Source organism: Ursus americanus, chromosome 18 (genome assembly GCF_024610735.1).
Source record: "Ursus americanus isolate L20-20 chromosome 18, mUrsAme1.1.p, whole genome shotgun sequence".
Taxonomy (NCBI): domain Eukaryota; kingdom Metazoa; phylum Chordata; class Mammalia; order Carnivora; family Ursidae; genus Ursus; species Ursus americanus.
Window position 1 is genome coordinate 19,186,314 of NC_142144.1, and position 15,388 is coordinate 19,201,701.

Genomic DNA, 15,388 nt, shown 5'->3' on the forward strand with positions numbered 1-15,388 from the left:
GGCTTCTCATCCCTGGCCCCTGCTCTGCTAGCTCTCCAAGGCAGGCAGCCTGTTCCAGGTGGCTGGGCTGCTCTTGAGACAGGGGCCCCAGCCTGGCACCCGCAGGGGCTCTGGCTCCAGGGACCAGGCAGACCCCCCCCATAGCCTGGGGTAGACTTTGCAACAGCACATGGAAGTCAGCGGCAGAGCACATGTGAGACCCTAGGGTTCGGGTGCCTTCGGAGTCCAAGGTTCTCTGCGCAGGGGACAATACCTCCCTCACTCCTGGGGTTATGCTACTTAAATTCGAATCTTGCTGCCACCTCTCCATGGCTGCGTGACCCTCAGCAAGTTTCCTCATTTGTAAAATTAGCAGCAAAGGGTTACTATGGGGATTGAAAGAGCTAATCCACGTAAGTAGCTTAGCAGCACGTCTGGCACATGAGTTCTGGACAAAGGTTAGTCTTCCTAGGAGTAACCCCCACCATCACCACCACCATCTGCTGGGTGCCAGCAAACTCAGCAGAGATCATCAGCAGAAAAGCACTCGACAAACTATGACGTGCGGTGTGTGTCCGAGAGGTGATTTTCACCATGAAGGTGATTCTTGGACGAACAGAGTGAAGAGAGCAGACTGTCTCCTGGGTTTCATGAGGGACCAGAGAAGATCAGCGCTGGGCATTTGCCACAACTACTCTGGCGCAAGGTCTGGTAGAACTGGCTTTGAAAGGAGTGGAAGAGGAGGAAGAAGCCAGCACTGAGAGAGCAGGAAAGAAGGCGTGAGACACTCACGCCTGGAAGCCCCTCCTCCCGTCCCACCTCAGCACGATTCCGAGGTGTCCTGCCAGAAACGGAAGAGGCCCCCGCACTGTGACTCAGTTTCCCCATCTGTCAAGTGGGGACAGGAATGAACCTAGCTCCCAGGGCGGCTGGGAGGATTACCCGGGTTCATTCATGTAAAGCTCTTAAGGCAGGTGGTGCAAGCACGGGGTGAGCACACAGAGCATTTTAGCTAGAATGTTCTTCAGTGTCACTGCAATTCGAGCAGGCTTTGGGCAAAGGGTGTGGAGGGGCTCTCAGGTGCTCCGGGTCTCCCCAGCCAGGACCCAGTTATACCCTAGGATGCAGCCAAGTTGGAGAGGAGAGGAGGCAGACAGATGGCAGACAGGGGGCGCTCTCGGCCTTGCAAGAAAAACCCAGGGCAGATGGGGAGCCCGCCAAGGGCCTGGCCCGGAGGCATCCTGGTAGATGGGGAAGCCAGGACCCAGGGCAGCTATGGGGATGGGGCGGTGGGGGTGGGGGATGGGGAATTGAGGGCTGCTTATCTGAGGTCACTTGGAGAGTGCATGGGTGACAGGAGGGAATTCTGGGATGTGGCACTTGGGCTCCTGGGCTGAGGAGCTGACTCAGTGTGACAGGTCAGCCCCAGGGAGAGCCCATCTACTACTGTGCCAGGGCGGGGCCAGGGCTGGCAGCCAGGGACAGGCCTGGGCTAGACATGGAGCTGGTAAGTCGGAGAGCGATGCCTGCCGGCCCCAGGGTTCCGGGGAGCCCTGGCGCCTCCTGAAAGTGCCAGCACCTGTGGCTGACTGAGGAATCTATGGGACATGGCAGGGCAGAGTTAGGCGTACACACTCGGGTGCCAGTGAGCCCCGGGTTTGAATGTTAGATTCTCCACTCACAGCCATAGACTCTGAATGAGAGCACCTCTGCCTCCTTCTGAGCCTCAGTCTCCTCACCTTTAGAATGGGTGCACGGTATAGAGAGGTAGCCGATGCTTGGGTCTTGGCTATGCCAATTACTAGCTGTGTGTCCTTGGACAAGTTGCTTAACCTCTCTGGGTCTCAGTTTCTTCATTTAAAGACTGAACTTACCTCGTAGCATTAATTGGCATGTTACATAACACAAAGGGCTTTAGCGTAGTCCCTGATACAACCGTGACTAGTCCACCAAAAATAGTGGCTCACAGGTCGTGGGTGGCGATCATGATTTTCCTGATCTTTTAGGATGTTTGGAAGATAAGAGACATCGAAGCTGCTGGCTCTGGGTCTAGCAGAGAGTGGGGTGCTTAGGTACTACCCTTAACCAAGAGAAGCTGTAGTTTTGAGGAGAAGGGTAGCAGTGAGGAGTGGAAGGTTGGATGGCTCCTAGTCCCATCTAAGCAGGGCAGGAGGCAGCGGTGGGCAGGGTGGTGGCGGGGAGGGGGTGCTGGACGAGCTACTTGCAATAGGAGCTAGAGGTCTGCTCTTGGAGTTTCATGGGAGCACAGTGCTTCTGGGAGAAAGCTGAGGTCTTGGAGGGGAGGGGGCTGGGGGCAGAGGTAGAAGGCAGTTCCAGAACACCCCCCCTCCCCAGACCCTACAGCAGCAGCACACTTACCTTCAGCCCATCGGGCCCTGCAGGGCCACTGTCACCCTCGAGGCCCGGCTCTCCCTGGAAAGAGTGGTGGGGAAAGATGGGGAGACATTCCTGGGGAAGGGGCCCAATGTGTTTTTACTTCCTTCCCCTCCCCGGGGCAGGTCCCCAAGCTCCTATCTCCGGGCAGTAGGGCCCTCGAGCGCCCGGCACACAGCAGGCGCCTGGTAACAGGGGCTGAATTAGTGAGTGAGCAGGGGGGTTGGGGTGCCCACTCCCAAGTGCCCCTCAGGTGGCTTTCCAGGAAGAATGAATTTGTTTCGACTTACCCGCTGCCCAATGAGGCCCTGCTCCCCAGGGGTGCCCAGAGGCCCAAGGTCACCCTAGGAGAAGCCAAACGCAAGTCCATGGGGGTGGGTAGGGCCAGTCCCAGCCCTCGCCTCACCTCCCTGTCCTCACCAGCTCTCATTTGGGTGGGGAGCTGGGGAAGCCCCTCCTTCCCAAGGACCAAAGCGACACTGTAAAATGCCAACCAGAGCCCCTGCTCCACGCCAGCCCCGGCCGTGTCGGGACCGCCGCGAACACCACCGCCACCGAGCTCACATTTACACAGCACTGCTCTAAGGGCCTCTCGATTTCACACTGAAACCTCACAACAGCCCTGCCAGAGAAGGGAGCTGCTTTTACAAACGGAGAAACCAAGGGACCACGCACGGGGGTTACGTAACTAGCCCAAGCCCATGAGGCTAAGAAGGGACAGAGTCAGGATCCAAACCTGGGTAGTTTGGCTCCAGGGAGGACCAGTGCAGGGTTGGCAACTCTGTGGCTGACCACCGTCTTTACTCTCCCTGAGAGCCTTGGAGAGAAACCCAAAGGAGGAAGAGGCCCTAAATGAGCCAGAAAAAATGTCATCTGCCCCCCAGAAGATCACCACACGGGGGTTTCTAAACTAGGCTCCCTCTGCGCTGACATCTGGTTGGGGGGGGCCAGGAGGAGGTGGAGTGCTGAGCCCCCAGCCTTGCCCCAACCAGGAGCATCCCATTTCTGTTTTATATATGGGGCGGTTTTCTGCATTGTTGGAGCAAAGGTTTCTGGAACTAAGCCAACAACTGAAGTCCCAGGGCTGGTCCAAGTCCCTCCGAATGGCAGGGAGGCTCAGGCACAGCTGGGGATGGGGTGTCTGCCTCTGGTCCCAGACCCTGGCGGCTCCCCCAGGCCCTGCCTAGCAAGGCCCCCAGGCTGCCAGCATGGCTCGTGGGCTCTGGGCCCTGCGTAGGGAGCTGCGTCCTCTCCCACAGCAGAGCAGGGCGAGCGCTCTCCCCAGAGCCCAGGCATCAATGGGCGCCTGTTTCCCTGCAGGTAATGAGGGGCTCGGGGGCTGAAATGCAGATGGTATCTCGGGAGGCCAGGAGGTATGGCCGCCTGGGCGTGGGGCAGGTGCCAGGGAAAACACCGCTGGGCAGGGGGCAGGGGGCAGGGGCGGGGGGGGGGTGGTGCAGGGGCTCTGGGCCAGCGGGGCCCACCACTGCGGCCGTAGCCAGGACCCGCTCCCTAGCCAGGAACACAGAGAACTCATTATCCCCACACAAGAAAGGCCCGTTTCTCTTCCGTGGGGAGGACATGGCTGCCAGCTGGGAGCTGGTTACAACAAGTCAGTTTTCTCTTGCATCCTGCCTTACCTTCATCCCGGCTTCCCCAGGAAGGCCCGGTTCTCCTACCGCACCGGGGGGCCCCTGCAAGAAAATGCCATCGGTCCCTCCTACAGCAAGGGCTGGCCTCGATTGTAAGGGAGGAGACAACTTAGGCAGGCCCAGAGAGGGCAAGGAATGTGCCTGAGCTCACACAGCAGGAGAGACACAGGGCTGGGAGCAGGCTGTGGCCTTCCCGGAGCTTGGAGCTGGGACCACAGGGAGGGTGGTGGTTGGGCCCGGGGTGCCGAGCCCTGGGGCTGCTCAGCGGCTGCTGGAGCCTTCTCCTTCCCCACGAGTGTGGTTTACCACATTAGGAGCCCCTTGGCGAGCAGAGGGAGGAAAGAGCATGATTCACATAACAACAGGGGAGGACGCCAAGCAAGGCTGTATTCAGCGCTGACAGATCCCCGTCCTTCACTCGTCCTTCACTCGGAAGCTGGGCCAGGATGACGAGGGTGGGAAGGGGTCCGAGTTCTCACCATCGGCATGGCTATAGCCCCTGCACAAACCCTGCAGCTCAGCTTCCTCCCCTGGATAAGGCAGCGGGGGGTCTGAGGCCCCTCTAGAGCTCCTGGCTGCATGACCTCAAAAGGGCTTCTTCTTAAGTCAAACCTCAGTGGGGTGCCGAGGGGAAGTCCCAGCAGGGGTGGGGGGTGGGGGCACTGCTACTTCCCTTGGTGCCACGAAAGAGGCACTGCCAACCCGCTTGAGGGTCCTGGCACCCCTGCATGCCGTGCGCTGCCCCTGGAACCGGGAGCCCAGCTCCTCGCCCTATGCCATTAGGGTGGATCTGCCCTCCCACCAGGGGGGTCTACCCTTCGGTTTCTGCGGACACAGGACACGACCATCTCCCAGGCCAGGCCAGGGACCCCCCTGCAGAAGAGGGCTGCGAGGGGCTAATATCTCCCCGGCAACATCATGGGACAAACAAGGGGTCCTCAGCGCTTACCTTGGGTCCCATCTCTCCCGGAGGGCCAAGTGGCCCCTGGGGTCCCTGAGGGCCCTGTAAGACAGACACATGATAGTTTTGAGAAGGCAGACTGGGCCCTCTCTGGGGCCTGAGGTCCAATAAAGCAGTCTGGAGGGGGAGGTGAGGGAGAGGATCCCCAGAACCTAGGGCTCTGCGGCCACACACCCCCCACCTGCCGTGCAGAGGACCCTGCAGCTCCCACCTCACCACCGGCCTCCTGCCACCCCCTCCTGCCATCTGCACTCTCTCCTGCTCCTCTGCCTCAAACCCGGGGGGCCCTCCCCCACTCAGAAACCTTCCAGCTCTTCCGAGCAGCCTCGCTCACTCTTCTCCCTCTGCCTGGGTGCCCTTCTACCTGGGATCCACATCTGGAAGCCCCCACCCTACTCCTGGCCAATTCACTGTTCAAAGTGGCCTCTCCTTGGGCCTAAAGATGTGGGACTTTAGCAAGGCCCTGGGGGTGGGGGGTGGGAGAAGCCTCCTGTCCTTCCAGGGATCCCTCCTCCTATGCCCCTCGAGGCTGTCCTCTCCAGTTCCTCTCCAGCAGTACCACTCCACTGCCTCCTCACGGGGCGCCCTGACCCTTGGGCCGTGCCCCAAACCCATCCTTCCAGAGAGACCCTCCTGAAGGGTTATCTCAGTTTCAAACCCCTCATTGGCTCCTGTCCAGACTCTGCAATTCCCATCCTCCCTCCCTTGGAGACCTGAATACTCTGTTCCCTCAGCTTTTCACTGGGCTACGCACCCTGTATACGTTTCCTCATTTCATCTTTACAACAGGATGGCATGGTAGGGACAATTATTACCATTTACTGGCAAGAAAACTAGGCTGGAGGGCAAGCGAGCTTAGACTCCAACCCAGAGCTCCCGAGCTCCCTGGCCAGTGCCCTCTCTACCCTCCTCCCCCCAGGCCTGTCCCCTCAGGGTAGCAGAGCCCTGGCCCTGTCCCTCTCCAACCTCCCTCTTGGATGACCACGTCCCCCACACCCAGGCCGTGGCATCTGACGCCGGCCTGCCAGAGGCAAAGAGGCAAAAGAGGGAGGAGAGAGCACTTACCGGTTCTCCTGGGAGGCCCTTGGTGCCTGGGGGGCCTGAGGGACCCGGGATGCCCTGTGGAGAGGAACAGAGGTGACCTGGGTCCCTCCATGGCCTCCTTCACCCTGCTCGGAAGTCTTTGCAGCGTGTGAGGGTCCCACCCCTACCCTCCGCCATGTGACCAATGGGGAGACTGAGTCTCAGGGGAAGGAGGCAGGCTGGAGGGTCTTCAGTGCAGAGGGGGCAGCCAGAACCTTTGGGGGTTCCACCGCAGGGTGGGGACTTGGTAACATGGCTCTTAGCTCCCGGCAAAGCCCCACGGAATTTCCGGAACTGGTGCTACTTACGGGGAAGCCTCGCACGCCCGAGTGCCCGCGCTCACCAGCCGCACCCTGGAAGCACATTTGGGGTCATTAGAGGCACGTATCGCCAAGCAGGGAGCGGGGAGGGGCTGGCGGCCTTGGCCTGACATACCTGCTGCCCGGGCTGGCCCGCTCTGCCCTGCGGTCCTGAAGGGCCCTGCAGGAAGCGAAGCGCGTGAGGCTGGGAGAGGTGCTTAGGAGGACCCTCCACGGACACAGGACCCACACCCCACGGGAGATGGAAGGAACCTGTGTCATCACCGATCCACCCCTCTTCCCGTCGTGCTGGTGGGCAAACTGAGGCCTGGCAAGGGGAGTGGCTGGCCATAGTCACCATCTGCTCTGGAGAAGCAAGGACCCCTCACTCGTGCTGGGAGTAGAAGCAATCTCAGCTCCTGGGGGCTCTGGAGGGGGCAGGGGCCCCAGGGAAGGGGCCAGAGGGCCCCTGAGGCTCCTTCCCACTCTCTCTTCCTCCTGCCTCCTCTGGCTCCCTCTTATGCACTACTCTCTCTCTCTGTGCTCTTTCTCCCCCGTCCCCAGGCTCAGGCTCCAGGGCCAGGAGGAGTGGCCCATGAGCTCCCAGCCTCTCCTGTACTCCCTGCCGCCCCCAGGGGCTTGGCTCCAAGGAACATCTGTCCCTTGGTTCCCGGATTCCTGACCCTGCAGGGGAGGCATGAGGAAGGGCAGGCCGTGGGGTTGGTACCTTCAGGCCCCTGGACCCCTGCTCCCCGGCTGGTCCATCTGGTCCTCGGGGGCCCTGGAATAGGAAAAAGGGACTAGCACGGTGGACAGCAGGGGTCTCCCTCGGGCTGGGAACCAGGAGGGCAGGGCTGCCCAGAGCCTCAGGCCTCTCCCGGCACAAGCCTGGGGCTCCCTTCTCCTCCCACTGCCCGTGCACCCCCACCCTGAGGCGGGTCACCCGTGCGCAGCGTGCCTGCTGAGACGGCGAGGCACGGAGGGACTCCGGAGAGGCCCTGTTGTTCTGGAATAGGGCTGGTGGTGCACGGAAGACCCTGTTTAAAGAGACGTTGGAGGTCAGGCGGCCAACGCACTTCACAGTCATGCAGGCTGAGGGCTGGACACATGCGGCCAAGTCCCCACAGTCAGCCCTTCAGCCTCGGCCGCTGCGTCCTCTTCCCTGAGCACACATGGGGCAGAAACTGGTGTCTGAGCCACAACCCCTGGGGGGACCCTGACAGCAAAGGACCCAGGGAGGGTCTGCTTGTGGCCAGGTGTGCAGAGCGGCCTCCTTCAGCCAGATGTGTGAGTTAGGCTGGCCCTGCTCACAGAGGAAGAGCTGACGTGTGGAGGGGCAAACACGGGGCAGGGGTCAGGCGGCCGTTCCGTGGAGACCCCACATCACCGCCCGAGGCAAGCCCTTCCCCCACTGCACAGAGGGGAACACTGAGGCCCAGCCAAGGGAAGTGGCTTGTCTAAGGTCCCTTAGCACATTAGTGGGTGTATCCCCTCCAGGGTTCTACCCACTGGCCCATGTGATCCCCTTACGGGGACTCCCACAGAGACACAGATGGGACGGGGTCCTCCGGAAAAGGCTGCACAGAGAACAGTGTGGTGTTTATCCCGCAGGGAATCAGAGAGGTCGTGTGGGGGAGACGAAGAGGGTCTCGTGCGGGAGGCTGGCCCACTCTGGCCTGGGAGTGTGAGGGCCAGCCACAAAAGGGGGCTGGGAACATGTCCGGGGTTGGGGCGGGGATGAGTGACAAGAAAAACAGCATGAAGAAATCATTTAAAAATTGAGCAAGGAAATTTTTAATTAATAATTGAGCCAGAAAAAGCAACAATTTTCTTATCAGCTGCCTGGGGCTCCCACAGCCTTGAATAGTGTCTCATGGATTCAGTAAACCCAGGACAGGCGACCACGCTGAGCCTCAGTTATCTTGTCTCTGAAATGGGGATGAGACTCTCTCCCTTAAGGCGGGAGATAACGCACACAGGCAGTTCGGCACTGGCCTCTAGTAAGCGCTCTCAGCAGCTCGCTCTGCCACAGCAGGCATCAGGCTCGCCAGGGCCAGGGACACAGAGGAACGGCCTGGAAGAGCTGGATTCCGTCCCTTCCCGGGAACAGGCAGCTTAGAGCCAGCTACAGAGAACCAGAGCAGGGTTTCCATAGACCCAACACAACACAGGGTTAGAAGCTGCAGGTGCCAGTCCTTGTTCTGCTGCTGGATTGCTGTGTGGCCCCAGGCAAGCCCCTTCCCCTCTCTGGGCCTCTCTCTCTCAGACGGACACTGTCAGACCAGGTGTTAGACTTTCCGCCCCTCATTCATGGACAGGTGCCTGGTGGAGATGGAGCCAGACTGAGGTGGGGACATCCCAGGTCTTAGGAGCTGGGACAAAGGCTGGGCCCTCTGGAGAGATGGCTTCTGGCCCCTGGCCTCTGTCTCTAGCCGAGGCATAAACCTCCCTGGAAAGGGATCGCTCCGGACTGCAGCGGAGGCCCAGAGGTGTTGAGGGTTTGGTGTGAATCTCACAGCACCCAGTGATCCCAGGAATCCAGGCCTTTCTGAGAGAAAGTTCATGTGATCTATGATAACAGTGGCAGCAACAGCAGCAACAGCAATGATACTAAAAGTTATTATCCTTATTTTGCCATAAGGAAACAGCCTATGGTCACGCTGCTGGGAAGTGGAGAAGCCAGAATTTAAACCCAACTCAGCCAGATGCCCATTTCTTTCACCACGACCTGTCACTGCTTATCAGTGTGGGAGTGAGCTCCCCGTCATGAAGGTGTGCAAGTCAGGGACTAGAAAAGCCTGCCATGAAGGCTGTGCCCTGGAGCAGGACGTTGAAGACAAAGTCTAAGATCCCTGGTACCTGGGCGATTGCAATCCTTCGGGAGACCAGAGAACTCAGGGAGAAGCTGGCACTGGTTGGGGGAAATAGGGCCAGCCTTTGCTGTCTGGAGGGAAGAGGAGGCAACGGAGCCCCAACCACCCTTGCTCCCTGGCTCCCCAGGGCAGGGACAGGAGCAGGGCAGCCGCACACGCTAACCCTTGCTCTGCAGCTCGTCCTGAGTCCCGAGGGTCCCCCAGCCCTGTGGCTTCCCTCTCCAAGTGAACACAGGCCAGCCAACCCTGCTGGAGACAGGCCTGGGTTTCCAGCAGAACCATATGTCTGTTCTCTCATAGCCAGTCCCCAGGAAGATGCTCGCAGTCAAAGCCGGAGCTAACTTTCAGCCAGGCTGGGACAGAGAAGCTGGTCAATTGCAGCTCTTGTGACAAAGGGATGGGTGCTCACCATGGGCAAGGTGCTTGCCAAGGGATTGAATCCCATGGCCATCCAGAGAGGTCGATTCTATGGTTCGCCCATTTTACAGAGGAAAACTAGAGGCCCAGAGAGAGGGAGACAGCGGCTCAAGGGCAAAGAGGAAGAGCCATGATTCGAAGCCAGGTCTGCTGAGCTCTTAGCCTCATTCATAGGAGCAGAGTCCAGTGTCAGGCATGTGAATCTCAGAAACCCCACGGCTCCCTCAAAGCGGTTGGTGGAGGGAGATAGTGGAGTCTCCCAGGTAACAGGCTTTTAGACATTGTCTTCTCCAATACCATGTCCCAGGGCAGAGCCTTCATGGCAGGCTTCTCTAGTCCCTGACTTGCACACCCCCACTGATGGGGAGCTCACTCCCACATTGATAAGCAGTGAGTGGTGGTGGTAAAGAAACACGGGCATCCAGCTTATGGGAGTTCAAATTCTGGGTCCTTACCGCCTCCTCCTAATGTCATCCACTAAGTCTTAGAGAAGTTAAGAAACTGGCCTGAGGTCCCAGAACTGGTAACTGGGAAGGCGGAGACTTGCCCCTGTCTGACCCCAGAACCCCCACTCTTTCAGCTGAGGCCTATGGACCCAGACCCTGTCAGCAGTTCTACCAAGAGCCGAGGGCCTGAGGCCCCATCTTGTCCCCTCTTGCACATCAGCAGAGACACAGGCAGGGCCTTGTACATTCCCTATGACACATATGGGGAAACTGAGGCTCCGACCGAGGCAAGGTCTTGCTAAGATCACTTGGCAGGCCAGTTGCTACATGGGGGCCTGCCCAGAACTGAGCTCTTTTGCAGGCACGATGGATGCCCCTCTAGGTATCCTCCGCTGCGAAGTGGCTAATGGTGGGCTATTAGGCCGGGGACCCAGGGGGCCGATCCCACAGGTTTTGCATTCCTGCCAAACGCAGCAGTGGGGAGAAGCTCATGTTCCTGACGCTTCTCTCCCGGCCCTGGAAACGTTTGATGTGGTTGGGAGCCTGGGTTTCCTCAAGCAGGACACACATTCTTGGAGCTGCCGCTGGGAAGGGGCGCTGGAGACAGCTGGAGGAAGCTCGGTGAGTCGAGGACCTGAATCTCCAGCTCATCCGGCTCCTGGGGCAGGAGGCCACGTGTACAGGGTCGCTGTGGAACTGGCTGCCAGTGGGCCTGGGTCCACTTGCAGAGACCCAGGACATGGCAGTGGGAGGGGCCCTGCTGGGCCAGAGGAATGCCTCTTAATCCCCCCTCTCCCGGCTGACTGCTGGCCATCTGGTTTGGGGGAAAATTTAAAACCACTTGAAATGCAGCCAGGAGGAGACTAATCACAGATCCCCCGTCAGGAGCTTGAATATCAAGCGTGGGCCGTTGGCCTACCTGTGCCATCGCGGTTCCCTTCTACAAGGCTGCCTGGCCCAGCACCCGCACACTGGTTGGGGGCAGAAAACCACTCCACCAGCCCTCCCCACACGACTGAAAATGAGCCTACATTCGCTATGCAAAAGAGCCAGATTACCTGGGTTCAAATCCCAGCTCTGCCACTTTCTAACTGTGCAACCTGAGACAACTGACTTAACCTCTCTGTGCCTTAGTTTCCTTGTGTGTAAAATGGAACAAAGCCTAACACCTTCTTTATAGAGTACTGCTGAAGATTAAATGAGTTACATATGTGATAGACAGCACCTGACACATAGTAAGTACCAGTGATTACCTCTGGCAACTGTGCTGAGCCCAGCCCTTGCTTAAAATCCTCTCTGGCTCCCCACTACCCTGGGAGCACAGCCCATAGGCCTAACTGTGGCTCGTGGGTTTGCCACCTGCTAATTCTTGGTCTCATCCCTCTCCCCTGACCCTCTGTGGAACCAACGGAGATCCCTAAACATGTCACGCCTTCTCTCCCCTTAGGGCTTTCCCTTGCCTGGAACCTGGCACAGGCTCCAGGACCCTCCCCTCCCTGAAGCATGATCTGATACCCTGTCCAGCTCCCCAGCTGCTTGTGCTTCCCCCTCCATGTGCCCATGACCTGATACTATCTCTTTGACCTACTTGATTGAGCCATGAGGGCTGGGAGGGGTCATGCCTCTCCCATTCTCTCATGGTACCTACAGAGCCACCAACAGTGGCTGGCACACAGTCAGTGCTAAATAAATGCTGGTTGAATGAATGAATGAACGAACAGATGAAGGGACAAAACACTGGTATCACAGAACCTGTCTGTACCCACGGGATGGCAAGGCCTGGTGTTCAGAAATGGGCCGGAAAACACAAGCTGGAAAAGGGGTGTCAGGCTGACAGCCAAGCCCAGGATGAGCCTGGAACCCTGCCTGATGCCATGAAAATCACAGGTCTCAGGGTTGGGCAGGGGGCAAGAAGCAGGAGGTAGTCTCTGTCAGGTGGCCTCGGCCAGTGCCAGCCTCCCCAGGGCTGGGCCCCACTTACCCGGCGTCCCTTTGCTCCCCTCATGCCTGGTGGGCCTCGAGATCCTGGAGGACCCTGTGGGGAGGAGAAAAAGTTTGGAGAAGCCTCCTTTCTGGTAGCAAGGGCAACAGGGAAGGCTAGGAGTGTGGGGAAAAAGCCTGGCTGCACATAGAAGGAAAAGCTGTCCCACTGGAAGAAGCAGCCCATGGGCTCTAACCCTCAGCACAAGTCCGTGCCCTGGGTTCACTGTGGTGGCCCTCCACCTCTCCCAGGAAGCTGGTAGTGAGAAGAAGTCTCCCTGGATGGATGGGCCATTTTCTTCTGTATCTCAAAATCAACAACCAGAAGCTACCGTGACATTCTTGACCCCTTTTGAGAATATGGCTGCCCATGTGCGGTCCCCAGCCCTGACCCTCCCCACCACCTGACAGCTGTCCAGAGGGCTCTGACCAGGGCAGAAAAAGCCCTGGGGTACAGCGGGAAGCAGCAGACCACAGCCCTGAGGGAAGGGAGGCGGAGGGAGAAGGGAAAATTCCTGGCGCAGGGAAGCCTGCCCGGTAGTTATCTCGGTTTGCTGCAGGAATGACAAGAGGCAAGGGAGAGGCAGGGAGACAGGGAAGGATGACACAGGGTTGCCTTTGTTCTTTGAACTCAACACCAGCACAGCACAGGCCCATGACCAGAATCGAGGGATCTGTTGGAGAAACTAGGAACGATCTAACAATGGAAGAGGGCAGAGGGGAGAAGGGGGAAAAGAGGAAGTGGGCTGCCTCATGCCTGATCTGCCTTCCCGGTTCGGGCCCCAGCTGCATCCCCCAAGCAGCGACTGCACCCCTGGCCGGCCAGGACCCCTCCAGGAGCCTCTCAGCTCAGCGGAGAGTCTCAGACTGGGCGTGCTCCTTGTACAAGCCAGAGGCGGCTCATCCCTTCCAAATACCAAGGAGAGGCCCAGCTCCATTTGGGGCCTCGGGAAAAACTTGCTGTCCCTTTTCTCTCTCCCCATGGCCTGGAGGGGTGCAGACCCTCAGTGAGCTACTGCTGCCGGGCTGATGTATGGGGCTGGGCTGGACCTGCCCCTTGTCAGCAGAGCACGCGGGGCGTGGACCCACACTGGGCCCAATAAGAAGGCAGATCTGACTCCCGGATGGCAGAGGACAGGAAGATTGGGGGAGACCAAGCCATTTTATAGCAGGATCTCGGACTGCAGAAGGCATGCAATGCGTCACTGGGAAATTTCAGGAGCCAAGTCTTGACTTTGAGGCAGTAGAATCGAGCCCTCAAAAGAACAGACTGCTTCCTCAGAGAACCAGGTTCAAATCCCGACTCTGCCGCTTCCTAATTCTGTGACCTTGGTGAGTGATTTCAACTTTGTGGGCCTCAGTTTCCTCATCTATGAAATGGGGTGAGAAGAATCCCTAACTCCTGGAGCTGCGGGGGAGATGAAATGACAGGGAAAGTCCTCGGTAAAGGGTAGCTCTCAGCTCTCTCAATGTGGGAGGGGTCAGAGATGGGAGGTCTGACTGGTCCCCAATCCCCCAGGCCATGAGCATATAATGATCTCAGCTGGCCTCGCTGGGCTGTAGGCAAAGTGGGAAACTGCTCGTCAGACGTGAACAGTGTCATCAGCAATGTCACCTTAATGGTAGTCGTCTTACAGGAATAGTGGTAATTAACCCATCTATTAAATAGTAATTATTACTACCGCTGGTCATTAAACACTTAGTACATGCAGACAGTTGGCTAAGCATGACGTCATGCACTGATATCATTGATTTCGCACAGTAATCTCATCATGCAGGGCGTTCTACGCTGCCCTACAGATGGGGAAGTGGAGGCGCAGAGAAGCTGCGAATACTGCCAACAATCACCCAGCTGGTAAGTGGCCAGGACTTGACTCCCATGTGTCTGATTCTGAAGTCAGATTTTTGGACCTTGGAGCTCCGCTGCTTCCCCAGCAGCACCAGGGCAGCTGGCTGGCCAGAAGGAGCCCCCAGAGGTCCCACCACCAGCCCCATACTGCAGCAGCAGCAGGGCAACGGCAACCCTGGGGGCTGAAAGCAGCACGTAACTGATTTCACTCAGTCTGAGCCAACCTCCAGAGCAGTGGGAAGTGCCAAGGACACAGCGAGGAGGAGGTCAGTGGAGCCCCGGAGGGAGGGGATTCAGAGGAGGCCAGGAGCTTCCTTCCATGCACTGGCTTGGATGGCCCCACTGTTTTCCCATCTCCCAGCAGCCTTCCATTTTGTCCCAGCAACTCCATTCCAGGCTTTCCTCCTCCCACTGGACAGATGGAGAGACTGAGGCCCGGAGAGGCTGAGGTCCAGGGGCCCGAGAGCTACAGTTTGATGATGGACCCTCGCCTGGGCATCTCCCACACTGACGGGTCCCCAGTCACTGCCTCTCCAGGAGCATCTGCTGGCCCCTGGGACTTGGGTCCTATGAACACTGGGGAGGGAGATGGGACAGCAGCCTTCAGGCTGGGTGGGCTTAGACCCTCAGATCATAGGTCGGGCCCCTCAGCCCACCAACCAGCCCGTCCAGCCCCAGGCCAGTAGGGGGTTCTCACTCCTCATTAACAGGGGGACATATGCATCAGGAGCCTGGAGTGCGGGCTCTCACCTCCCCTCTGCACTTGGAGTTTTCTACCTCATCCGAAGGATTACAGGGGACGGACAGAGCCACCTGCAGCTCAGCACCTGTCTTGGGATGATGGGTACTTGTATCCAGGCTTCTCACCCCTGGCTAGTCCCTCCATCTTCCTCCTCAGCACCTAGCACTGCCTGGCACATAGTAGGTGCTTGGGACAGTTCTGTTAATGAGTGAGAGGGTGTTTATACTTGGCGCTCCCACTAGACAGAATCTTAAAAGCAGATGTATTTCTTTTTTTTTTTTTTTAAGATTTTATTTGAGACAGAGAGAGAGAGAGAGAGACCACAAGTGGGGGAGAGGGACAGAGAGAGAGGAAGAGCGAGAAGCAGACTCCCCACTGAGCAGGCTGCCAGACGTGGGGCTCAATCCCAGGACCCTGAGATCATGACCTGAGCCACAGGCAGATGCTTAACCAACCGAGCCACCCAGGCACCCCAGGAGGTGTCCTTCTTATCATTCCTGAACCTTCAGGGCTGAGCATAGGCCCAGGACACAGCAGGTGCACAGAAAATCTGGGAACTGAGCTGGCTTTGCTTGCCTCATTGGCCCAGAGAACTGGTGTGTGCATGCTTCCGCTGGATTCAAACCCTCCAAGGCTCCCATGTCCTCCCTCATCAGAGTCCAGGCAGTCCCTCAGTCTGGCCTTTGGAGGGACCTGGGCTGCCTGAACTCATC

General features: G+C 58.4%; 1 protein-coding gene across 6 annotated transcripts in view; it reads right to left on the bottom strand.

Annotated features, from left to right (window-relative positions):
* COL27A1 (collagen type XXVII alpha 1 chain) overlaps positions 1-15,388 on the bottom strand; it is a 134,512-nt gene that overhangs the window by 29,443 nt on the left and 89,681 nt on the right. For 4 of the 6 annotated variants that reach the window (XM_087869436.1, XM_087869437.1, XM_087869435.1 and 1 more), the window contains 10 exons: positions 12,086-12,139; positions 7,096-7,149; positions 6,505-6,549; positions 6,378-6,422; positions 6,052-6,105; positions 4,975-5,028; positions 4,014-4,067; positions 3,110-3,190; positions 2,664-2,717; positions 2,359-2,412 (listed from right to left, as the gene is read on the bottom strand). In XM_087869436.1, coding sequence (XP_087725562.1) covers positions 2,359-2,412; positions 2,664-2,717; positions 3,110-3,190; positions 4,014-4,067; positions 4,975-5,028; positions 6,052-6,105; positions 6,378-6,422; positions 6,505-6,549; positions 7,096-7,149; positions 12,086-12,139 — 549 coding nt within the window. The remainder of the gene's footprint in view (positions 1-2,358; positions 2,413-2,663; positions 2,718-3,109; positions 3,191-4,013; positions 4,068-4,974; positions 5,029-6,051; positions 6,106-6,377; positions 6,423-6,504; positions 6,550-7,095; positions 7,150-12,085; positions 12,140-15,388) is intronic. The other 2 variants (XM_045791099.2, XM_087869438.1) reach the window with 1 other exon arrangement.